General features: G+C 43.5%; 1 protein-coding gene and 1 pseudogene across 1 annotated transcript; both read left to right on the top strand.

Annotated features, from left to right (window-relative positions):
* Positions 1 to 9383: 9383 nt before the first annotated feature.
* LOC115641142 lies at positions 9384 to 10339 on the top strand (annotated as a pseudogene).
* Positions 10340 to 24930: 14591 nt separating this feature from the next.
* Positions 24931 to 25826, top strand: LOC115641141 (olfactory receptor 14I1-like). Its single transcript, XM_030544233.1, has 2 exons — positions 24931 to 25378; positions 25525 to 25826. Exons 1-2 carry the CDS (start codon positions 24931 to 24933, stop codon positions 25824 to 25826), a joined length of 750 nt encoding a protein of 249 aa, XP_030400093.1.
* Positions 25827 to 26074: the final 248 nt, after the last annotated feature.

The raw sequence follows: 26074 nt of genomic DNA, 5'->3' as shown, positions 1-26074 counted from the left end.
ACTTTAGACACCACACTGTTGAAAGGAGTAGAGAGAGAGATCATAATTGACAACGGCTTGCATAGAGAAAGCATCCAGTGCCCCATCCATGTCATCAGAGTTAAGGGTATTCTGATATGAGGCTCCCACAATCACTCCATTTGAAGCTGTTCCACTCTGGATAAATAATTGTTAGGTTTTTTTCTGATTTCTTTATGGTGGCCTGTATGAAATGCACTGGGTATCTTTGTCCAGTTCCCAGAGGATGTCTCCCCATCACACTACTATCAACATTACTGGCAATAATTTGCCACAATAATTCTTCTGGTCCATTACTAAGGAAGCATACAGGGATATGGAGAAGGGAATCTCCTTTTATGTACAGAAAGGGTCCTTCTAGGGCAGGGTAGAGGCGCATATCCAGAGACTTTTGAGTGGGGTAAGATTCCATAGCTGCCACTTTGGCTTCTGTGTGCTCTGTTTTGTTCTATGACGAGGAGTGTTAACAGGGCACTTCATCTTGAATGGTCTCTTGGAATATGTGTCAACTACTTATGCTAAACTATGTTTTCTACCTCATTTTTAGCTGTGACACTATGGCCTTGTCTACACTACACAGTTCTGTCAACAAAAGGCAGCTTCTGTTGACAAAGCAGTGACAGTGTACACACTGCAATGCTCCTCCTGCAGATTTGACTCTCCTGCTATTCCGACATAATAAAACCACCTTGGCAAGAGTCGTGAAGCTTTTTGCAACATAACATCAGTGTAGACACTGCGTTCCTCACATCACTGTAACAGGCCTCCAGGAGGTACCCCACAATGCTCACTGTGACCACTGAGCATGTTGGCTTCCTGCAACAAACAGGTGCCTGCCTGGACTACATAGGAGGAGGAAGTGGGTTTCCCTAACTGTGGTGGGGTGATAGACGGAACATATATCCCTATCTTGGCACCGGAGCACCAAGGCAGCAAGTACATAAACTGCAAGGGATACTTTTCAATGGTGCTGCAAGCACTGGTGGATCACAAGGAACGTTTCACCAACATCAATGTGGGAAGGCTGGGAAAGGTGCATGATGCGAGCATCTTCAGGAACTCTGATCTGTTTGAACAGCTGCAGGAAGGAACTTACTTCCCACAACAGAAAAATTACCAATGGAGATGTTGAAATGCCAATAGTTATCCTTGGGGACCCAGCCTACCCCTTAATGCCATGGCTTATGAAGCCATACACAGGAACCTGGACAGTAGTCAGGAGCTGTTCAACTACAGGCTGAGCAAGTGCAGAAAGGTGGTAGAATGTGCATTTGGAGGTTTAAAAGCTTGCTGGGGCAGTTTACTGACTCAGTTAGACCTCAGCGAAACCAATATTCCCATTTTAATTGCTGCTTGCTGTGTGCTCCCCTTACGCTGTAAGAGTAAGGGGAAGACATTTATCGTGGGGCGGGAGGTTGAGGCAAATTGCCTGGCCACTGACTATGCGCAGCCAGACACAAGGGTGCATAGAAGAGCACAGCAGGGCACGCTGCACATCAGAGAAGCTTTGAAAACCAGTTTCATGACTGGCCAGGCTACACTGTGACAGTTCTGTTTGTTTTTCCTTGATGAAAACCTGCCCCACTTGGTTGACTCTACTTTCCTGTAAGCCAACCGACCTCCCCCCTTCGATCAGCATTTGCAGAGGCAATAAAATCGTTATTGTTTCAGAATCATGCCTTCTTTATTAATTCATCACACAAATAGGGGGGAAACTCACAAGGTAGCCTGGGAGGAGTGGTGAGGAGGGAATCACCAGGTGAGGTGGTGGATGAGGGCAGGAGGGAAGGACAAGGCCACACTGCACTTCAAAACTGATTGAATGCCAGCCTTTTGTTGCTTGGGCAGTCCTCTGGGGTGGAGTGGTTGGGTCCCCGGAGCCCCACCCCTCCGTGTTCTTGGGCATCTGAGTGAGGAGGTTGTGGAACTTGGAGAGTGGGGCGGGCAGTTACACAGGGTCTGCAGAGGTGGTCTGTGCTCCAGCTTCCTTTCCTGCAGCTCCACCAGATGCCGGAGAATATCAGTTTCATTCCCCCAGTAGCCTCAGCATTGGATCCTGCCTCCTTTCATCATGCTGCCGCCACCTCTCATCTTGCTCCCGTCACCTCTCATCTCACTCATCCCTCCTCTCCTTGCGTTCATTACCTGCTTTCCTGGACTCCGACACTGTTTGCCTCCACACATTCTGCTGAGCTTTTTCAGTGTGGGATTGCATGAGCTCAGAGAACAATTAATGAGGGTCATTTACTACTGGGATAAAACTCAACACTTTGAGACCATTTTGACCCACGTCACATCAATAGTTTGATCTCTGGCTCTAAGCAAAATAAACAAACCTAGAAACTTGTAACTGGGCTCATATCTCCACACCCTTAGCTCAAATGACCCCAAATTTAGGTCACTAACCCTATCCTTCACCCTCCTAAGGCATGTTAAATATCAAAGAAATTTGACTAAGAGTCTCCTTTTTTTTAAAGAGAAGTGGAACTTTAAACAGAAGTCATGTCGCAACCTTCACTATCTGGGTATTCCTGTATAGTTATAATATTAATCTGTTCATTTACTGGCTGGGTAGCCATCTCATAGGTTTCTATTAACCATGTTATTGGAATATCCTATGAGCATTGAGATAGGATTGTGATGTCCAGCAATAAGAATCTCAGATACAGGAACAAGCAAAAAACTAGACATCATGGCACAGATATTCAGCTTATGTCACCTGACCTGGTTCCATAGCACTATGCCAATTTACAGTTGCTGAGGAACTGGTCTAATCGATTTCAGTGGGGCTGGGGCTGGTTTACGCAACAGCTGTTTGGGGATCTGGACCCTTTGATGCCAAGGCAGCTAAAGGTGATTTACAAAAACTGAGGCTCTGACCCATTCACTCCAGTGGTGCTACCCTGATTTGAACTAGCTGGGGATCAGAACCATTGATTCTAATAGATCTAGAGCTGATTTATACCCACTGGGGATATGGCCCTTCATATATCATTCTCTGACATGAATGTCTAGTGTGAATGTAACACATTTAAACAGTGCATCTGCAGCCAAAGGAGCGTTTTATTTAAGTGTTGTCTGCAGAAAGGAAAAAATGTAACTACTGAGAAAGAAAGAAAGAAAGAAAGAAAGAAAGAAAGAAAGAAAGAAAGAAAGAAAGAAAGAAAGAAAGAAAGAAAGAAAGAAAGAAAAGCTGGGCCACTCATCCCAGTAGAAGTTGAAGATCAGATACAGAAAATGTCCACAACACCGAATTCCTCCAAAGTTCTGTCTCCAGTGGGAATGAATCATTCTGTCACCCTTACAAATTACACTTGTAACTAATATCAGTGGACAAAGCACTAAGAAAGAGCTGATTGATTATGAACTTTTGACTCTTTTTTGGTTCAGTTTCACAGGCAAAGAATATAAATTGGAAACTGCCTCATGGGCCAGAGCCCCAGATGGAGTAAATGGATGCTGCTCCATGGAAGTCAATGACCCAGAACCCCACTGGTGTAAACAGCCCTTGCTACTCTGAAGTCAATGGAACTTTACACCATCCATTTACACCAGCTCAGGACCTGGTCCTTAGTTTTTAGTGTTTGCCTCTGGATACCTCTTAGTGATCAACTTCAAGCAGCCAGGACAGCCTGAGCTGAGGGTTCCTCTGGTGGCTGCATCCCAAAAGTTGCTGGTGCAATGCAGGAGAAGACCATCTGTGCTCACTCAGAAGTAATTATGTGAAGTTATTGAAGGAACAGGCCAGCTGAGACTCTGGTGCCATTAGGCTCTTAGCTATTGTAGGTCACATGTTGGTGCTACTAATTTATATTTTATTTTGCCATCCTGTGGGGACTTCCTTTGTGACTCAGCCCTGCCTTGTTTTTAGCCAAGGCTACTTCCAGGGATGTTGCCATCGTGTGAGATCCAGGGCAGGTGCTGTTCCCCCTTGGGGGGGGGGTTAGGATCAGGTAGTGCAGGTTGTCAGGGTGATTTGCTCCAGAGTTGAGATCAGAGCTGGGCTTACAGCCCTGGAGACTGGATTCAGTTTTTAGCCCCAACAGGAGCATCCTAGGCTTCAACTGTGTCTGAAGTATGCACAAGCTGGTATCATCTCTAGAGCTGGGAGGGGCTCTCAGTCCCTGATCCCAATCAGTCCATTGCCTCTCACCCAAACCTATCCTAGGAGGGAAGCAGGGAACACCCATCTATGCTAGGAACTGCAGAGAGATGCTGCAACTCAGAACATGCAGTGAAGGGGCACAACAACAGCAGGTGGATAATACAGTGTCGGGGGCATGGGAGAGAGTGAGAAAACCAATCAATCCTGACAGTGGGCACATAGATAGATAGATAGATAATGACCAATGATTCTTAACACTGCAAGATCAAATGCATTGCAAATTGGGATAATGAAAAAGGGCAAGAGCATATCCGGATACAGACTGGCTAACCTAGTGGGGAGGGCTTCAGACTAGGTTCAACGAGGGCAGTGACCATAGGTAAGTCATAAACATGGAGATCTGGGAGACGGGTCAGAATCTGGGGGAGCATGGGCTGCTATAACAGAAATAAGGTTGAGACGAGACAGAACTGTGGGAGTGGGAGGGGGATCAAATCAGTATCTTAGATGTCTGTATACTGATGTGAGAAGTATGGGCAATAATCAAGAAGAATTTGAAATGCTAGTATATAATAACAAACTGTGACATAGCTGGCATCATGGAGACTTGGTGGGATAATACGCATAACTGAAGTATTGGTATAGAAGGGTACAATTTAGTCAGGAAGGACAGGTAGGTTAAAAATGGAGGAGGTGTTGCCTTATATATCAAAAGTGTATACACTTGGACTTACGTTGAGATAAAAATAGGAGACAGATTTGGTGAAAGTCTCTGGGTAAGGATAAAATGGGTAAAAAAGCAAGGGTTATGTCATGTTAGGGGTTTACTGCAGACCACCTAGCCAGGTAGAAGAGGCGGATGAGGCTTTTTTTAAACAACTAACAAATTCATCCAAAGCACAGGACTTGGTCGTGACAGACTTCAACTACCCAGACATCTGTTGGGAAAATAACACAGCAGAGCACAGATTATCCAACAAGTTCTTGGAATGCATTGGAAACATTTTTTTTTTAATTTCAGAAGGTGGAGAAAGCTACTAAGCTGTTCTAGATTTGATTGTGACAAACAGGGAGGAACTGGTTGAGAATTTGAAAGTGGAAGGTGGCTTGGGTGAAAGTGACCATAAAATGATAAGAGTTCGTGATTCTAAGCTATGGTCGGAGGGAAAACAGCACAATAAATACAATGGATATCTGGAAGGCAGGCTTTTCAGCAAACTCAGGGATTTGGTAGGCAAAATCCCATGGGAAGCAAGTCCAAGGGGAAAAACAATTGAAGACAGTTGGTAGTTTTGCAAAGAGACATTACTAAGGGCACAAGAGCAAACTATCCCACTGAGTAAGAAAGATAGGAAGTATGGCAAGAGACCACCCTAGTTCAACCAGATCTTCAATGACCTAAAACTCAAAAAAGAGTCCTACAAAAAGTGGAAACTAGGTCAAATTACAAAGGATGAATATGAAGAAGTTGATATCTGAGCCATTAGCTATTCCAGAAGACCGGAAAAGGGAAAATATAGTGCCTATCTATAAAAAGGGAAATAAGGACAATCTAGGGAATTACAGACCAATCAGCTTAACTTCTATACCCGGAAAGATAATGGAGCTAATACTTAAGCAATCAATTTGCAAACATCTAGAAGATAAAGAGGTGATAAGTAACAGTCAGCATGGATTTGTCAAGTACAAATCACGTCAAACCAACCTGATTTTTTTTTTGACAGGGTAAAAAGCCATGCGGATGGGAAAGAAGCGATAGATGTGGTATATCTTGACTTCAGTAAGGCTTTTGATACTTTCTGGCATGACTTTCTCATAAACAAACTAGGGAAATACAACCTAGTTGGGGCTACTATAAGGTGGGTGCATAAATGGTTCAAAAACTGTTCCCAAAGAGTAGTTATGAGTGGTTCACAATCATGCTGGAGGGTTGTAACAAGTGGGGTTCCACAGGGATCGGTTTTGGGTCGTGTTCTGTTCAATATCTTCATCAATGATCTAGATAATGGCATAGAGACTACACTTATAAAGTTTGCAGGTGATACCAAGCTGTGAGGGGTTGTAAGTGCTTTGGAGGATAGGATTATAATTCAAAATGATCGGGACAAACTGGAGAAATAGTCAGATGTAAACAGGATGAAATTCAATGAGGATAAATGCAAAGTACTCCACTTAGGAAGGAACAATCAGCTGCACACATACAAAATGGGAAATAACAGCCTAGGAAAGTATACTGCAGAAAGGGATCTGGGGGTCATAATGGATCACAAGCTAAATGTTAGTCAACAGTGCAACACTGTTGCAAAAAAAGCAAACCTCATTGTGGGATGTGTTAGCAGGAGTGTTGTAAGCAAGAAATGAGAAGTAATTCTTTTAATCTACTCTGTGCTGATTAGGCCTCAGCTGGAGTGTTGTGTCCAGTTCTGGGTGCCACATTTCAGGAAATACTTGGACAAACTGGAAAAAGTCCAGAGGAAAGCAACAAAAATGATTAAATGTTAAGAAAACATGACCTAGGAGGGAAGATTGAAAAAATTGGGTTTGTTTAGTCTGGATAAGAGAAGACTGAGAGGAGATATGATAACAGTTTTTAAGTACGTAAAAAGTTGTTAAAAAGAGGAGGGAGAAAACTGTTAACCTCTGAGGACAGGGCAAGAGGCAATGGGTTTAAATTGCAACAAGGAATGTTTAAGTTGGACATTAGGAAAAACTTCCTAACTGTCAGAGTGGTTAAGCACCAGAATAAATTGCCTTGGGAGGTTGTGGAATCTTCTTTATTGGAGATTTTTAAGAGCAGGTTAGACAAACACCTTTCAGGGATGGTCTAGATCAGGCCTGTACAACATACAGCCTGGGGGCTGCATGTGGCCTGTGTGGGCTCACTGTGTGATCCATGGGGGGTGAGTAGGTGGGCTCACTGTGCGGCCCATGGGGGGGTGAATAGGCGAGCGGCGGGTGAGGGAGGGTGGCTGAGGAGGCGGGTGGGCAGTGGCAGGGGGTGAGGAGGCAAGCTGGAGGGGATAGGGGGCTGAGGAGGCGAGCGGGCGGGCAGTGGCGGGAGGTGAGTAGGTGAGCGGGGGGTGGATGGGGGGGCTGAGGAGGCGAGTGAGGAGTCAGTGTCTGACCTGTTCTATTGAACTGGTCTGGCTCTCATCCCCTCTCCAAGGATTGCAGCTGTCTGGAGGTGCTGCCTTCCACATCTTCCTCATTCACACCTCATTCATTCAACAGGACAATTGATTACAAAGATGGGGGAAGATCTTATTCTACTTCCAGCAAAAAGACATTTTTCTTTTATCTTAATTATACTACCTTAGGGGCCCACTATTACATATTACCAAGGTTCAATACCGTTGTTTTGGTGGGGCAGCGCTGGGGAAGTGGGTTTGTTTCTGTGGGGTGGGCAGTGCTGGGTGGGGGAATATTTTGGGGATTTCTCAGACCTGGAGGGGGTTCGACGGGGCCAGGGGGATTCAGCCCTCAGCTGTTTTCTTTGGAGTAACAGGGCCCTTGCCTCTTTACGAGTTGTACAGGGCTGGTCTAGATAATACTTAGTCCTGCCAGGATTGCAGGGAACTGGACTAGATGACCTCTCAAGGCCCTTTCCAGTTCTATGATTCTATGAGTCTATGAAAGTACATTTTCTATTTCAATTAAACATGTTAGAGTATTAATGTACAGGGAAATTTTAATTTCAGAAATATGAATTGCCATTAGAGCTCTCTAAGACTTTAACTATCAAATTATGCAGACATCTAGAGTTGATTAGATTTAAAAAAAAATCTATCAGAAAAAAATTACTTTTCATTGAGGTTGTGAGAACCAAACAATTTCATCCTGAAACTGTTGGAAACTGAAAAATTTTAGTCATAATAACAAAATGTTTTCATTTTTACGGCTAGCAGAGACTTTCCATGAAAATGTATTCAACTGAAAACTCGATTTTCTTTTGAAATAAAGCAGAAATTGTCTGACTACTGGAAACTTAGCTTTAAGCCAGGGTTCGGGGAACATGAATATTGTCCAATGACACCACAGTTTCCAACCCATTCCCTCTATTGCAACCGTGTTTATGTCTTTCAAAGGGGTAGCTGCTGGATGGTGAAACTAAGTAAGTAGCAAAGTTGGTAGCCCACACAATATGTTTTAAACATACTATCCTCTCTAAATTGAAGCCCCCAGACAAAGCCTGTCTAGCTTGAGCTTACCCAAGGAAATGCAGGAGGTTGATGGAACTAGAACTCAGCTCTCCTCTTCTACCATTGTAGCCTCTGTCACACACTGCTGCCTGCTATACAAAAATACTGTCCACACATACACAGAACATACACCTAGGAAGAAACAGTCCATCCCCAAAAGAGTTTACATTCAAAGGAGACAAGACAGAGAAATGGAGGGAGAGGAAAGAGAGGCAGAAGTAACTGCCCCAAGGTTACAGTGAAGGTCAGTGGCAAAGCCAAGAGTAGAACCCAAGTCTCTTGACTGCCACTGACCCACACTATACAGACATAAAGTCACAGAGGGAAACAATACAACCTAGCAGTAACTGAGCAATGCTACTAGCCCATCATCACCCAGAGATGGAAATGCAGCTACGATTTGGTGCCATAAATCAATGTGTAAACAGGCAGCAGGTGTTGGGATGGAATCATCACAGAGAAGCTGCCATGTGGGACTCCTGATAAGTTTACGCTGCTTTTCCCAGGAAAGTGGGAATTAGGGTCAGCAGATATCCCAATTTTGGGGTCTTTTACTTATATAGACTCCTATAACCCCCCCACCCCCTTTCTCGATTTTTCACATTTGCTGTCTGGTCACCCAAGTGGGAATCAGGCTGTGTGGGCATTTTAGTTTCAGGGACAAGTTATGAGCCTAGTGTCTGTAGCAATAGCGGCAAAACGTTGGCTAACATTGTTGGATTTGGGTTGTACTTTGTTTCATCCTCCATACTGCATTTGTTCAAGCCACATATTGGGCCAGATCCTCAGATAGTGTAAACTGACTGAGCTATATTGACTGTAAGGGAGCGATGCCAATTTACTCTCCTGTGATAACACAGCAGAGTAGTGCTCTGTTTGTGAGCGGTGAGGAACACTAGCTACTCCAGTCAATAGTAGTGACCAATGCTGTGCACCTTTGACATTCACATCATGAGATATTATGGAGAGGGAAATCAGGGTCACTCTCTCTCTCAGTGTAATCCTGACCATTGCCCTTGTCTTTCCCTCCACAGGCAGGACACAACGAACTAAGAAAGAAAATGTCCAACCAAACCAACGTAACTGAGTTTCTTCTCCTGGGATTCTCTGATATTCGGGAGCTGCAGATTTTGCACTTCTTGGTGTTTCTGGTGCTTTACCTGGCAGCCCTGACAGGGAATCTTCTTATCATCAAATCCATAGCTCTTGATCACCACCTTCACAGCCCCATGTACTTCTTCCTGATGAATGTGTCCATTCTAGATCTCGGTACCATCTCTGTCACAATCCCCAAATCCATGGCCAATTCCCTTATGAACACCAGTCCATTTACTATTGTTGATGTGTCGCCCAAGTCTTTTTCCTCATCTTCTTTGCTGTATCTGACTTCGCCTTACTCACCGTCATGGCATATGATCGATATGTCGCTATCTGCAAACCACTGCACTATGAGTCTATAATGAACAGGAAAGCTTGTGTCCAAATGGCAGCCAGTGCCTGGATCAGTGTAATTGTCTATTCTTCACTGCACACCAGAAGCACATTTGCAATCTCCTTCTGTGGGGGCAATGAGGTGAATCAGTTCTTCTGTGAAATTCCCCAGCTACTCAAGCTCGCCTGCTCTGACACATACCTTGGTGAAGTCGAGGTACTTATCTTCGGTGCATGTTTAACATTAAGCTGTTTTGTTTTTATAATTCTGTCTTACACTCAGGTCTTCCAAACAGTGCTGAGAATCCCCAGTGAGCAGGGTCCGCATAAAGCCTTATCCACCTGCCTCCCTCACCTCATTGTGGTCTCCTTGTTTGTTTCCACTGGCATCTTTGCTTACCTGAAACCCACCTCCAGTTCTCCATCAGGTCTGGATCTCATGATGGCTGTTCTTTATTCCATACTGCCACCAGTGATGAATCCGATCATCTATAGCATGAGAAACAAGGAAATCAAAGCTTCTCTGAGGAAACTCACTGGGTGGAGGTTGTTCAGCAAGAATAAAGTGTCTCTATTTCTCTTATGAACATGGATTTTATCTGTGTTTCTTTACAAACACAATCCATTGATGACACTTTGTTATTGTCCCCAGAAGAATATGCTGTGTGATTTTTTTTTATGCAAAATGCTGTATTTATAGTGGTAAATCCAGACTCTCTCCACTAAGTCAATGGAGTTATTCTAGGTTTATACCAGCGTAAGTAAGATGTCCATTAACACATCTCCAGTCATAGGGAAGGAGGTGGGGAGTGGAGTAGTTAGTGGATTATGGATTGTTTTAATAAGCCATAAATCCAGTGTCTCTTATCAGTGCATGATTTTTGGCATCTAGCAACATTATGAATTTAAGCTCCCAGCCCCATCCCTTGAAGGTGTTGTGCAAGTTTCCTTTGAGAGAAGGACTGAGAGATCAGATATAGACTTTTTTTGCAGATATAGAATGATCACTTCATGAAAGTGTTCACCTATACGCAGTAGAGTGTTTTTGTCTTTTATCATTTTCCTGTGTGAGTTCATTCAAGAGTGTAGTGATTGTTTGGTTTCACCCACATAATTGTTATTGGAGCATTTAGTGCACTGGATGAGGCACACCACATGTTATGATAAGCATGTGTAGGACCCATGGATCTTGACAGATGTTTTGGGGGGGGGTGCTGATCATCATAGCAGTGGAGATATGTCTGCAGGTTTTATATTTGTTGTTCTGGCTGCGTTGGTGTGTCCTGTTCTGTGGGGAGCTTGCTTCAGAGGATGAGCTTGGAGCAGTTGGAAGGTTGTCTGAGGGCCAGAAGAGGGAGTTCTGGAAAGATTTCTTTCAGGATGTGGTCTCCATTGAGTATGGATTGCAATTGTTTGATGATACCCTGTGTCGTCAACAGGCCAATTCACCTTGAATGGTCCCTTGAAATATTTGTTAACTGTTTACACTAAACAATCTGTTCCAATTTGTATTTAGCTGTAACACTCTGAGTACATTTCCTAGACCTGAAGAAGAGCTCTGTGTAAGCTCAAAATCTTGTCTCTTTCACCAACAGAAGTTGAGGAATAAAAGATCTTACCTCATTCACCTCGTCTCTCTAATATCCTGGGATCAACATGGCGACAACACCACTGCATAAATCAGTGTTGTGTTATTTTTGATGTTGATGGAAGGCTTATTTAAAAGGAAGGTTTTGCAATGTTTCCTAAAGACAATCAGACTCTGGATAATGAGGCCAAATTTTGATCCCATTGAAGTAACTAGAATTTAGCCACTCACTTCAAAGGAATCATGATTTGGTCAGTGGCCAATACATACAAGGATCCGAGTGAGGATCCAGACAGCTTGGAGAAAATGAATGCGACAGAGATATAAGGGTGAGATTCTCATCTCACCTAAATCAGAGCAGATGCAGCGTAGCTTCATTAACACCACCAGTTTAATACTGACAAGGTCGTGGACCAAAGACACAGGACTAACTTCAGTAGTAACAAACTCTGGTGCAAGTTATTTGTCAGGGGTCATTTTGTTATAATATTAGTGTGAATGGGAAAATGCTTAAACATGCACCGATCTGGTATTCCATATATTATTCAGTGTAAATCTAGTCACATCCAAACTGAGAAAGGATCTAAGAAGTTGGCCTATTATTAGTATAAGAACACGATTTTTGTGCATGGTTGTGTACACTGCATATATGACAAAGGCGGAGTCTGAAATTAGATAGACAGAGAGAGAGGACCATTCTTTGTCCTAAAACACAACCTAATTGTGTCATAATGATAGATTTCTAATTGATTGTGAATTGTTAGATAGACAGATAATGAATAGTTTATGCAAATTATTCAGACTCATTTCCCATCCAAGGCTATGCCCAGATCATGATTTTCTTATAAAAATTAATTATTAAACATTATTTACCAAAGAATTTCTCTCATAATACCTTACTCCACAGCTCATCTACAAACAGTTCATCCTAAATACTTGATGTTTGAACTTTAAGCTGTTTCAACTGGATACATTTTTAACATGCTCCGTTTCCCTTCCCTGAGTGGATCAGTTCATAGAATTATGGAATATCAGAGTTGGAAGGGACCTCAGGAGGTCATCTAGTCCAATCCCCTGCTCAAAGCAGGACCAATCCCCAACTAAATTGTCCCAGCCAAGGCTTTGTCAAGCCTGACCTTAATAACCTCTAAGGAAGGAGATTCCACCACCTCCCTAGGTAACCCATTCCAGTGCTTCACCACCCTTCTAGTGAAAAGCTTTTTCTTAATATCCAACCTACACCTCTCCCACTGCAACTTGAGACCATTACTCCTTGTTCTGTCATCTGGTATCACTGAGAACAGTCCATTCTCTATGGAATCCCCTTTCAGGTAATTGAAAGCAGCTATCAAATCCCCCCTCATTCTTCTCTTCTGCAGACTAAATAATCCCAGTTCCTTCAGCCTCTCCTCATAAGTCATATGCTCCAGCCATCTACCAATGTGATATATGCCATCATGTGCCAACAATGCCCTTCTGCCATGTACATTGGCCAAACCTGACAGTCTACGCAAAGAGTAAATGGACACAAATCTGACATCAAGAATCATAACATTCAAAAACCAGTAGGAGAACATTTTAATTTCTTTGGTCACTCACTAACAGACTTAAAGGTGGCAATTTTGCAACAGAAAAGCTTCAAAAACAGACTCCAACAAGAAACTGCTGAACTTGAATTAATATTCAAACTAGATGCCATCATGTTAGGTTTAAATAGACACTGGGAATGGTTGAGCCATTACACACATTGAATCTATTTCCCTATGCTAAGTATCCTCACACCTTCTTGTCAAACTGTCTCAAATGGGCTCTTGATTATCACTACAATTTTTTTCTCCTGTTGATAATAGCTCATCTTAATTAATTAGCCTTTTAGAGTGGGTAGTGCAACTGCCACCTTTTCATGTTCTCTGTATGTATATAGTTAGTCTCTAAAGCCTGGGCTACACTAGCAAAGAGGTTCGAACTAAGATACACAACTTCAGCTAAGCTATTCATGTAGCTGAAGTCAAAGTATCTTAATTCGACTTACCTGGCCGTTCTCACACCAGTAAGTCGACTCCCGCAGCTCCCCTGCCCACTCCGCTTCCTCCTCCCGCCAAGGTGGAGTACAGGCGTTGATTCAGGGATCAATTTATCATGTCCAGACTAGATGCAAAAAATCGATCCCCAATACATCAAACACTAACCACCAGTCCGTCAGGTAGTATAGACATACCCTAAGGTGCCACATGTACTCCTGGTCTTTTTGCAGATACAGACTAACACAGCTGCTACTCTGAAACTAATCATTTTTGTTGACCTCTGCTGGACTCTTTCCAAATCCTTCTTGTAGTGTGGGGCCCAAAACTGGGCACAGTACTCCAGATGAGGCCTCACCAATGCAGAACAGAGGGTGTCATAAACAGATAAGAAAAGTTAATAGCACAGAAGTACTTTATATCTCTTTGCCTGGAAGGGGTGAACAAGAACAGTGAGCCTGGCTGTCACCTGACCAGAGGACCAATCAGAGGACAGGATACTTTCAAATCTTGAGGGAGGGAAGTTTTTGTGCTGTGCTGTTAGTTTTGGTTGTTGTTCACTCTGGGGGCTCAGAGGGATCAGACTTGCAACCAGGTTTCTCTCCAATCTCTCCAATACAGGCTCTTATAAGTTCAGACTAGTGAGTACTAGGTAGATAAAGCAAGTTAGGCTTATGGCTGTTTTCTTATTTTGCAAATGTGTATTTGGTTGGAAGAAGTTCAAATGTGTATTTGGCTGAAAAGATTTTAATTTGTACTTGTATACTGAGGCTGGGAGGGTATTCCCAGTGTCTATAGCTGAAAGACCCTGTACCTATTCCATTTTTTTTAAATTTACAAAGATATTTTTTACTGTTTTTTCTTTCTTTAATTAAAAGCTTTTCTTGTTTAAGAACCTGATTGTTTTTTTTATTCTGGTGAGACCCCAGGGGACTGGGTCTGGATTCACCAGGGAATTGGTGGGGAGAAAGGAGGGAAGAGGGAGAGAGAGACTGATTTCTCTCTGTGCCAGGATTACTTTCTCTCAGGAAGATTCTGGGAGGGGAAGAGAGAAGGAAGGTGCATTTTCCTCTCTGTTACAGTATTCAAGGGGTTTGAATCACAGTGGTCTTCCACAGAAACCCAGGGAGGGGAAGTCTGGGAGAGGCAACAGTGAAGGAAAGGGTTTACTTTCCTTGTATTAAGATCCAGAGGGTCTGGGGGGTCCCTAGGCCAGGTTTTGGGGGGACCAGAGTATACCAAGCACTGTAATTCCTGGTTGGTGGCAGCGCTACAGGTTCTAAGCTGGTAATTAAGCTTAGAGGAATTCATGCTGGTACCCCATCTTTTTGGACGCTAAGGTTCAGAGTGGGGATTATACCATGACAGAGGGGAATGATAACGTCTCTGAATATGCAGACAATGCTCCTACTTATATGAAAGGAATGTGTTATAAGTGGGATTGGAACCCAGGTTTCCATAGAAAGACAGAGTCTCAGACCAGTCAGCCAGCCTGACATTAACCATGTTATGCAGGGCCCTTAAAAAGGAACGGACAAATCCTCAGCTGGTGTAAATTGTTATATCTCCATTGAAGTCAACAGAGCTCTGAGAATTTACACAACCTGAGGATCTATTCAGAACACTCATGGTTGTGAATTCGAAACTCCCCTCCATTGAATATTCCGCACTAAGACCCTGATCCAGAAAACCACTTCAGGACAAGCTTAACTTTAAATATGTGTGCAGTCCCATTGAAAACTGGAAGTTAATCTCATGCTTGTGTTTTGTTGGATTAAGGATAGGGCCAACTGGTGTCAGACTTGCCACTGCCTCAGTTTCTCCCCTTTCCCTATTAAACAAACTGCTACAATTGGTGCATTTAAATTTATCTCTGCTTCTGGGATCTGGCCATTGACATAAAATAAACGTTTATCTCAAAGCCAGTCTCTCCAGGCTGCTTTCTCCAGGCTCACCAGGCCATTACACTCCTCCTGGGCTCCTAATTCCCTCTGCTGATTCTGTTCCTGCCCTGCAGTATAGGTCACTCCAGCCAATCCTCCCCTCTGTAGAGCTTCTTCCCAAGTCCTTTCTGACCCTGGGTCCCCACTGGGTCCCCTTCAGGAGACTCCCTGTGCCCTGAAATTCTTCTAGTCTTTACCCTTGGATTAGAGCATCAGGTCCAGCTCTCTCTGCTCCTCCGGCCCATTCCAGACTCTGGGCTTCTCCAGAGAGACCTCTGCTGAGTCTGTCCTACCCACTGGTCCCCCTTGCTCTGATGGGTCAGGATCTCTCCTGTGATTCTTGGTCACCTGACCCAGCCAAAGCCCCAAACTCAAACCTGTCATCTGGGATTGAATAACAGGGCATAAGTGTGGATGAGCAGAGAGAGAAGAACGCTAACAAGGCTTGCACTGAGAAAGGATGTAGTGCCACTGTCCACATCATCAGTGCTATGGAGTATTATCAGGAAGGGCTCCCTGTCAATAAATAACCACAGAGTCATTGGAGCAGGGGACTGGACCATGGGTTTGCCACCTCTGGGAGGATTGTGCTAAGCACCAGGCTAGAGAGTCACTCTGGTGCTTGCTTGCTTTCTGTCCCAATGATGTCTTTATCCAAGATGGATCAGATCAAATTAAAGGCACACATCTCAGAATATCCAACAGTGCAGTGGTTAGAAGATTCACCTGAGAGATGGCAGATCCCTCTTCAAGTCCCTTTTCCTCATCAGGCAGAGGAGGGATTTGAACCAGGGCTCTCCCACGTACAAGCTGAGTAGCCTAGCCACAGGTCTGACAGTTATGAGCAAGAGGCTCAGCTACCTTGCAAAAAAATACCATATGTGCCCACCCTTGGATCACAAGCCAAGATGAATGCCTTCCACCAGCCTGGATTGAGGCACCTAGTACTGCAACAGGGGTAGGGCTTAGCACAAACCCTAAGGGGAGGGATAGCTCAGTGTTTGAGCATTTTTCCTGCTAAACTCAGGGTTCAATCCTTGAGGGGGCCATTTATAGAGATCTGGGGCAAAAATTGAGGATTGGTCCTGCTTTGAGTAGGGAGTTGAACTAGATGAACAGGAGTTTGGGGGTTTGAAAGTGTAGGGCTGCTCCCATCTCATCTGAGATAGGGACCTTCTCACCTCTAGCTCACACAGATCAATTTGCTCCTAGCTGTGTATCAGTTAAAGGTTATTCCATTCACTGGATATCTGACAGTCCATGGTAGCTGGGCTCCTTTGAAAATTAACCCCTTTGAAAATGCCAGCTGAAGGCTTTGGGAAATGGAAATTTACCAAGCCTCAAATTTTACAGTTGGCCTATCCTTTATCATTGGCCAAACAAAAACAACAGAAAGAATCAGGCCTGAGCTTTGGAGTGTTCAACGCCCACCTTGCATTCATCACTGCGCGCACAGGGACCATTCACCCCTCAAGTCCACTAGTGGCAATGTTGGCACAAGCATCTAAGCTGTATGAACTGGATTGGTGATCTGTGTACAGTTCATAAGAACGGTCAGGGCTGGCTTTAGCCAGTGCGAAGCATGTACTCTCCCTGCGGCACTTCGGATTTCCGTGCTCCGGCGGTGGATGCGGGGCCACAGGACTCCAGCCATGGGAGCAGGGCAGCTGCACTTGCCACTCTCGGGCCGGGGAACTGGGGCCGCAGGGTTGCGGGGCTCCGGCCGAGGTAGGGGGACTGCGGGGCTCTGGCTGGGAGAGCAGGGTTGAGGTGCTCTGGTCGGGGGAGTGGGACTGCGGGGTTGCAGGGCTCTGGCTGGGGTAGCAAAGCCGTGGGACTTGCTGCGCTGCCGCTGGGGGAGTAGGACCACAGGGTCGCTGGGCTCTGGCCGGGAGAGCGGGGTTGTGGGGCTCTGGCTGGGATAGCGGGGCCGCGGGGCTCTGGCCAGGGTAGTGGGGCCACGGGACTGCCGCTCTGCGACCGGGATAGCAGGACCGCTGGATTGAGGGGCTCTGGCTAGGGTAGCGGGGCCCCGGGATTGCGGGGCTCTGGCTGGGGGAGTGAGACTGCAGGGTTGCGGGGTTCTGGCCGAGAGAGCTGGGCCGAGGGGTTTGCGGGACTCCAGCTGGGGAGCAGGGCTAAAAGGCAAAAGCTGACCTTAACATTGTTTCAATCTGTGTCAGGGGCGGCTCCAGGCCTCAGCACGCCAAGCCTGTGCTTGGAGTGGCAAGCCACGTGGGGTGCTATGTCGGCCGTAGGGAGGGCGGCAGGCAGGCCACCTTTGGCAGCTTGCCTGCCGAGGGTCCGCTGGTCCCGCGGCTCCGGTGGACCTCCCGCAGGTGTACCTGCGGAGGGTCTGCTGGTCCCGCGGCTTGGTGGAGCTGTGGGACCAGCGGACCCTCCGCAGGCATGCCTGCGGGAGGTCCACCGAAGCCGTCGGACTGGCAGAGCACCCCCCGCGGTATGCCGCCATGCTTGGGGTGGCAAAATGTGTAGAGCCGCTCCTGGTCTGTGTGTTATTTGACATTGTGTATTCATTGTCACCATAGAAGGGAAGGGCTCTGCATAGATGGAAATTTGCCTGGGCATCAGTAGAAAATGTTAAGTAAAATTTACTTAAAAATTAAACCTGGCGCTTTGTCATCTTGTGTCATCATTTTTATTTCTTAGCTTTCAGCTATTTAAGTAAACTCTAAAACTTTCCTACTGCTTGTTTACTATCTGACATGGTATCTCTCTAATCTCCTTCATAACCATCATTGACTTTTTTCCATTTTAATACTATCCCATAGTATCAGATACAGTGAGAAAAATAGCAAATAAAGGTACATGACTATCTTTCTATCTCTATAGAGAATAATAGATATACTTGCATCTGTCTCACATAGATACATGTGATGTATTCCCCAATGGTCATACTGGGTCAGATCAATGGTCCATCTTGCCCAGTATCCAGTGGCCAATGCCAGATGCTTCAGAGGGAATGAACAGAACAGGCAACTATTGAGTGATCCATCCCCTGTTGTCCAGTCCCAGCTCTTGGCAGTCAGAGGTTGATGGAAACCCAGAGCATGGGGTTGCACCCCTTATAATCTTGGCTAATAGCTACTGATATACCTATCCTCCATGAACTTATCTAATTCTTTTTTGAACCTCATTATAATTTTGGCATTCACAACATTCCCTTGGAATAAGTTCCACAGGTAGACTCTGCCTTGTGTGAAGTACTTTCTTTTGTTTGTGTTAAACCTGCTGCCTATTAATTTTGTTGGGTGACCCCCTGGTCCTTCAGTTATGTGAAGGAGTAAATAACACTTCCATACTCACTTTCTTCACATCATACATGATTTATAGTCTTCTATCATATCCTCCCTTTGTCATCTCTTTTCTAAATTGAATAGGCCCTTTTAAAATTGTCTTTTAAATCCCTCCTCATATGGAAGCTTTTCCATACATCTAATCACTTTTGTTGCCTTTCTCTGTACTTTTTCTAACACTAATATATCTTTTTTGAGATGGGGTGACCAGAACTGCATGCAGTATTCAAGGTGCAGGTGAACCATGGATTTATATAGAAGCATTATGATATTTTCTGTCTTATTATCTATCCCTTTTCTAATAGTTCCTAACATTCTGTTAGCTTTTTTGACTGCCGCTGAACATTGAGATGTTTTCAGAACAATATCTACAATGACTCCACTTTATTGAGTGGTAGCAGATAATTTAGACCCCATAATATTGTATGTATAGTTGAGATTATGTTTTCCAGTGTGCATTACTTTGCATTTATCAACACTAAATTTCATCTGCTGTTTTGTTGCCCAGACACCCAATTTTGTGTGATCCCTTTGTAACTCCTTGCAGTCAGCTTTGGACTTAACTATCTTAAGTAAATATGTATCATCTGCAAACTTTGCCATGCCAGTGTTTACCCCTTTTTCCAGGTCATTTATGAATATGTTGAACAATACTGGTCCCAGTACAGATCCTTGAGGGACCCCACTATTTATCACTTTCCAGTAGGAAAACTGACCATTTATTCCTACTCTTTATTTACTATCTTTCAATCAGTTACTGATCCATGAGAGGACTTTCCCTCTTATCTCATGACTGCTTATTTTGCTTAACCGTCTTTGGTGAGGGACCTTGTCAAAGCTTTCTGAAAGTCCAAGTACACTGTGTTGAGTGTATCACCCTTGTCCTCATGTTTGTTGACACCATCAAAGAATTATAATAGATTGGTGAGGCATGATTACTCTTTACAAAAGTCATGTTGACTCTTCCTCCAACATATTGTGTTCATCAATGTGCCTGATAATTCTATTCTTTACTGTAGTTTCAACCAATTTCCTGGCATTGAAGTTATGCTTACTGGTCTGTAATTGCCATGATTGCCTCTGAAGACTTTTTAAAAAAATCAGTGTTACATTAACTATCCTCTAGTCATCTGATCCAGAGGCTGATTTAAGCAATAGGTTACATACCTCAGTTAATAATTTAGCAATTTCGTATCTGAGTTCATTCAGAACTGTTGGGTGAATACCATCTGGTCCTGGTTACTTATTACTGTTAATTTATCAATTTGTTCCAAAACCTCCTCTATTGACACCACATTCTGGGACAGTTCCTCAGATTCGTCACCTAAAAAGAATGGTTCAGGTGTGAGGATCTCTCTCCCATTCTCTGAAGTGAAGACTGATGGAAAGAATTCATTTAGATTCTCTGACATGGTGTTGTCTTCCTTGTGTGCTCCTTTGGCACCTCAATCATCCAGTTGGTCCACTGACAGTTTGACAGGCTTCCTGCTTCTATTATTATTATTATTATTATTTTGCTGTTAATTTTTGTTTCTTTTGCAAGTTCTTCAAAATCTCAACTTAGGCAAAGCAAGAGAGCTCCTTAGCACTATGCCAATTTACACAAACTGGGGATCAGGCCCCACTGACTTCAATAAAATTACGGCTGATATACACTAATGTCATGAATCATTGCACCTTTTCCTTGATGAGCCATTGTCTGAGGTAAGAAAAAAATGAAATTGCTGAGAAAGAAAGAAAGAAAGAAAGAAAGAAAGAAAGAAAGAAAGAAAGAAAGAAAGAAAGAAAGAAAGAAAGAAAGAAAGAAAGAAAGAAAGAAAGAAAGAAAGAAAAGTTGGGCCATTTGTCCCAATAGAAGAGGAAGACTAGATACAGAAAATCTTAGCAACACTGAATTCCTCCAAGTTCTATCCTGAGGATTGAATGAATCAATCCTTAACCATTAAAAGTTACATTTCTAATTAATCTCAAAACCAAAGAATTAAGCACGTGCAGAAGAGTTAGGAACTTGTGACTTGTCTGCAGTTCAGATTCACAGGCACAGAATATGGATTTGAAACTGTAATAGGACAGATCCCCAGCTGAAATTGACATAGCTCCATTGGAGAGAGTGGGCCAGATCTCAACCTGTATAAATCAGCATAACTCAACTGAACACATGGAAACAATTGTGGGCTAAGGTCTTGGCTACACTGGAGAGTTGCAGCGCTGGTGGTGGGTTTACAGTGCTGCAACTTACTCACCGTTCACACTTGCAAGGCACATACAGCGCTGCATCTCCCTGGCTGCATCCCTGGCTGTACTCCTGCTCTGCCTGGGGCATAACGATTGCAGCGCTGGTGATGCAGCGCTGCTCCGTCAGTGTGGCCACCAAAAGTGCTGTAATTGGCCTCCAGAGGTATTCGGAGGTATCCCAGAATGCCTGTTCTGCCACTCCCAACAGCGCTGCAAATGCTGCATTTGTGGCCACACTGCAGCGCTTTCCCTACACAGCTGTATGAAGACAGCTGTAACTCCCAGTGCTGTACAGCTGCAAGTGTAGCCATAGCCTAATACAATGATGGGTGCATGACAGGTAGATAGACTAAACAATACTGATGGTTGAGAACTGAAGGAATCAAAAGCTGAAACAAACTCCACAAAGATCAGCACAGTAAATTTTCTATCTCAATTAAATATATTTTGGGGGATTAACATACAGGAGAAATTTAACAATATAAATGTGAAATTAGAATTTGACCTGTTTTTGACTTTTGGTTTCAATGTAATGAAATATCTACTGCTGGTCAGAATTTTTATTCCCTTCTGCAAAATTTTGAATTTTCACTGAAACCCCAAAATAAGAGTTTTATTTATGGATTTGTTTTTTACTTTTTGTCTGTCAAAAAATTCAGCTGAAAAGTGCACATTTTAAGATTAAAACCATTTTTTTTTTAGTTTTTAGTTTTCCAAGAATAATCAATATTTCCAAGAAAATATTCTGAGAAAAAATTGTTTAGCTGAAAACTGAATTTTCCATAAAACAAACAAACAAACAAACAAACAAACAAACAAAATAAATCATCACATAGCTTAACATTGAGAAGGTTCACAGCACTTACTTAGAGAAAAAAAATTGTGGGTCAGGCCCTAATTAAGGAATCACTATAAGTCCCATGTTAGGCCTGAAAACACTAAGGCACAAAGAATTGAGCTAACTTAGTGTCTTGATCACCTTTCTAGCCACTGTTACCTGGCTGTACTTGTTATCATAGGCTGGGATGTTAAAAGGAGTCTAAGGGAGTTCATGTCTTACTCCCTTAAACTCCTTTGCAAAACTCAGGCTTAAAGTTTCTGAAATTCAAGAGACGCCCAGGCCTTGGAAGTTAATGAGATAGACATAGGACCAGGATTGCAAGGGGTTTAGGCACCTAAGAATGGAGATACAGACTTATTGGGATTTACTATAGCACCTAAGCACATTAGGCTCCTAACTCCCATTGAATGTCAATAGGACTTAGCCACCTGGTTCACTTAGGAGCTTTGATAGATCCCACTAGGCACCTGTCTCCAACTTTAGTTGCCTAAATGCCTTTGTAATCCTGACCCACAGATAACATAGAACTGGGCTGGAGTTGGGGAACTTTGGAGGAGATCCTAGGGCCTGTGCTATGCAGAGGGACAAACTATAGGATCATAATGGCTCCTTTTGGCTTTCTATATGACTCTTTAAACTTTTGCCTCTGGGCCTCTGCTTTTGAGCTGTGCAGAGGTCCAGGGAGTGAGTCCCATAAGCCTGAAAATAGACATGGATAAGTCACCTTCCACAGCATCAGTTCTTTAATATCAGTGAAGCTCAAAGCCAGCTGCAAACAGCTCATCTACTGAGGGCAACAGGTCTGTGCCTAGCTCTGTCAGATCAGTCTAAGAGTGAGAGGAGAAATTACTCGTACATGGCTTAGCTTTTGGCTTCTAGATACTCCAGTGGTGTTAACAATGGAAGTAGATAGATAATGACCAAAGAATCCTGGCACTAGAGGATCGAATGCATCACAAGTTTGGGAAAAATCCACAATGACCTGCACAGTAAATTCATTATTTCAGTTAAATATATTTGGGGATTAATATACAGAGCATAAGTAAGACCCAACATGTAAATTACATTTTGAACTCTGTAAGGCTTTTGCTATCTATTTAGTCATATATTTAGATCCAGTCAGAAAAAAAAATCAGTGGAAAATTTTGACTTTGCACCAAATACCCAAAATCAGAAAAGTTTTGGAGACTTGGCAGCCAAAAACTATTTTTTTCAGCTGAAAACTTGAAAACTAAAAATTTTAATATGAAAACAAAAGAAAACTGGGGTTTCCAATTTTTTTTAAAAAAATAATATCACAGACACTTTCCCTGACCATTTTTGTTTCGTTTAAAATCCTGTTTTTGAAAACAAAAATTTGAACGAAAATTTCTGACTGCCCCTTATTGGTAATGGAGTTGTTAGCAAAAGTGGGAAACATCAATAGTTGTGAATAATACCATGATTTCCAACCCATTTGTGTTATTGCAACTGTGTTTATTTCTGTTTCAAAGGAATAGCGAGTAGATGATAAAAATTGAGTAACAAGCAAAGCTGTTAGCCACAGAATGTGTTTTACAACCACTAGTATCTTTCAACTTAGAGTAGGAGTTGAACTGGCCAGCTAAGGTCTAGCTATCCTGACACAACCCAAGAAGAGAAAGGAGGTCAAGGGGAAGAGAACCCAACTCTTCTATTCTAGCATCAGAGCCCCTGGCCCTCACTGACTCCAGCTAAACACCAATGCTCTTGACAAGGGTACAGAAGACAGACATAGTAAGACACAGACACTCCCCACAGGAGCTCACAGTGCTTCTAGACAAGACCAGGACCGACGAGAGCAGGGGATGCCGGTAAAAATTACTAGGACCCAGTGGTCTGGAAAGGGGCCTGACTATGTTGCATATGTGATTTTAATGTAAGTTTTTTTTAAATGTTTAATATTTTTATATGTTCTTTAAGAATAAATGTTTTGTTTTCCTATTCCGTGTTTCATTTGTATACCAGGCAGGGCATTTTTTTTTCTGCATATCAGTACAAATCCCAGATAAAGATTTTTAGCCAGTCCACCCGTGCTGGGGAGCCCGAAATTTTTTTTCCACAGAGTCCTGAACCCGCTCTTAGCAGCCCTGGACAAGGCAGGGAAAGGGAGAGAGGAACTATTAGAGATGAGCTGGTGCTCAGTGCACTGGGTGTGCCTGTGTCATGTTTTCCTAGGACAAGGGAATCAGACTGTGCTGGTGGTTTAGAAGTTTAGTTTCCTGTCCAAGTGATGAACTTGCTGCATGTCATAAGATCATATGACAGGAAGGGACTTGAGTCATCAAGTCCAATCCTCTGCTACCACTGGCAACCCCATCATATAATCTCCATCAGAAACTGACCCATCCCCATGTTAATCTAGTTGGGTTGGATGCTCCAAGGGCTGTACCTGGCCCTCCCTCCTCTAATGGGGAGAAACCTTCTCTGCATTTCCAGTCTAAATTTAGTCATGGCCAGTTTATCGTCATTTGTTCTTATGCCAACATTGTCCTTTAGCATCAACAGCTCTTCTCCCTCGCTGGTGTTTACCTCCCTGATCTATTTACAGAGAGTGATCGTATCCTCTCTCAGCTGGTGTTTTGCTAGTCTACACAAGTCAAACTCGCCTAGGCTATGTCTAAACTAAGGGCTAGGGATGTAATTTCCCGCTTACATACTTGCACTAGCTTGATGAGTGCTAGAGCGAGTACAAATAGCAATGTATTTGTGGGGCCATGGGCCCATCTACAACATCCTCTGTGCCCTGCGGGAACGTGCTCAGCTGTGCCTACACTGCCACTGCCCATGCTATGGTGGCTACACTGCAATTTATACTCACACCAGCTCTCATTGAGCTACTGCGAGTGTGTGTATGCAAGCTGGGAATCACACTCCTAGTTCATAGTGTAGGCAGTGCCTCATTCTCCTCTTCTAAAATAGCTCTTCATAGTCACAATAGCAGGACCATCATTCCTAAGATTGTTCGATTTGTGTTGTGACTAATTCCATGTTTACACTGCTTTTTATTAAGTCACATCTTGGATGGATAGTCAGATGGTGGAAATGGAGCCATCCTTTGACTGTAAGGGCGCCATACCAATTTACACTAGTGTGATGATAATGCATCTGACTCTTGGTGTGATTGTCAGGCAAGAGGAGGTAGAAGTGCTCTATCCTGACATTGCCCTTGCCTATCCCTCCACAGGCAGCACAAGATGTCCTGAAAAGGAAAATGTCCAACCAAACTACCTTGACCAAATTCCTTCTCCTGAGCTTCTCTGAGGCTCGAGAGCTGCAGAATTTACACTTTGTGGTGTTTCCAGGGATTTTCCTGGCAGCCCTGATGGGAAACTTCCTCATTATTGCAGCTGTGGCCCTTGACCACCATCTTCACATCCCCATGTACTTCTTCTTGATGAATTTGTCCATGATAGACCTTGGATCCATCTCCGTCACTGTCCCCAAGTCCATGGCCAATTCCCTATTGAACACCAGGTCAAATTCTTATTCTGAGTGTGTTGCCGAGGTCTTTCTCTTCATTTTCTTCACAGTGGTTGACTTTGGTTTTCTCACCATCATGGCATATGACTGCTACGTCGTCATCTGCAAACCACTACACTATGAGTCTCTGATGAACAAGAAAGCTTGTATTGAAATGGCAGCCAGTGCTTGGATCAGTGGTATTTTCTGCTCTGCACTGCACACTGGGAACACATTTGCATTAATCTTCTCTGGAGGCAACATGAAATCCCACAGTTACTCAGGCTCACTTGCTCTGACTCATATCTCAATGCAGTTGGGGTTATTACCTTTTTTGCATGTTCAGCTAAAAGCTGCTTTGTTTTAATAATTGTGTCATATGTTCAGATCTTCACCACAGTGCTGAGAATCCTGTCTGAGTGGGGCCAGCATAAAGCCATCTCCACTTGCCTCCCTCACCTCATTGTGGTCTCCTTGTCTGATTGCACTGAGACCTTTGCTTATGTGAAACCACCCTCCATCTGTCTATCATATCTGGATCTTGTGGTGGATGTGCTCTATTCCGTGGTGCCACCGATCATGAATCCAATCATCTACAGCACGAGGAACAAGGAAATTAAAGGTGCTCTTAGGAAACTGACTCGGTGAACATTATTAACCAAGAATAAAATGTCCAGATTTCTCCCACGACTATGACTTCATTCTGTCTGTCTTTACAGATAGAATTATTGTCTCCACAGAAATGTGATGTGCAATCTCTTCATATAAAATGAGTAGTAATGATCAAAACTCAGTTAACTAAAGTTAATGGAGTTACTTTAGGCTTGCACCAGTGTAAATTAGATAAGATCTGTCTATCTATCTATTTCTCTCTCTCTCTCCCTCTCTCTCTCTCT

The sequence above is a fragment of the Gopherus evgoodei genome, unplaced genomic scaffold, assembly GCF_007399415.2.
Source record: "Gopherus evgoodei ecotype Sinaloan lineage unplaced genomic scaffold, rGopEvg1_v1.p scaffold_33_arrow_ctg1, whole genome shotgun sequence".
Classification (NCBI taxonomy): domain Eukaryota; kingdom Metazoa; phylum Chordata; order Testudines; family Testudinidae; genus Gopherus; species Gopherus evgoodei.
This window is presented reverse-complemented; position numbering and strand designations above follow the sequence as displayed.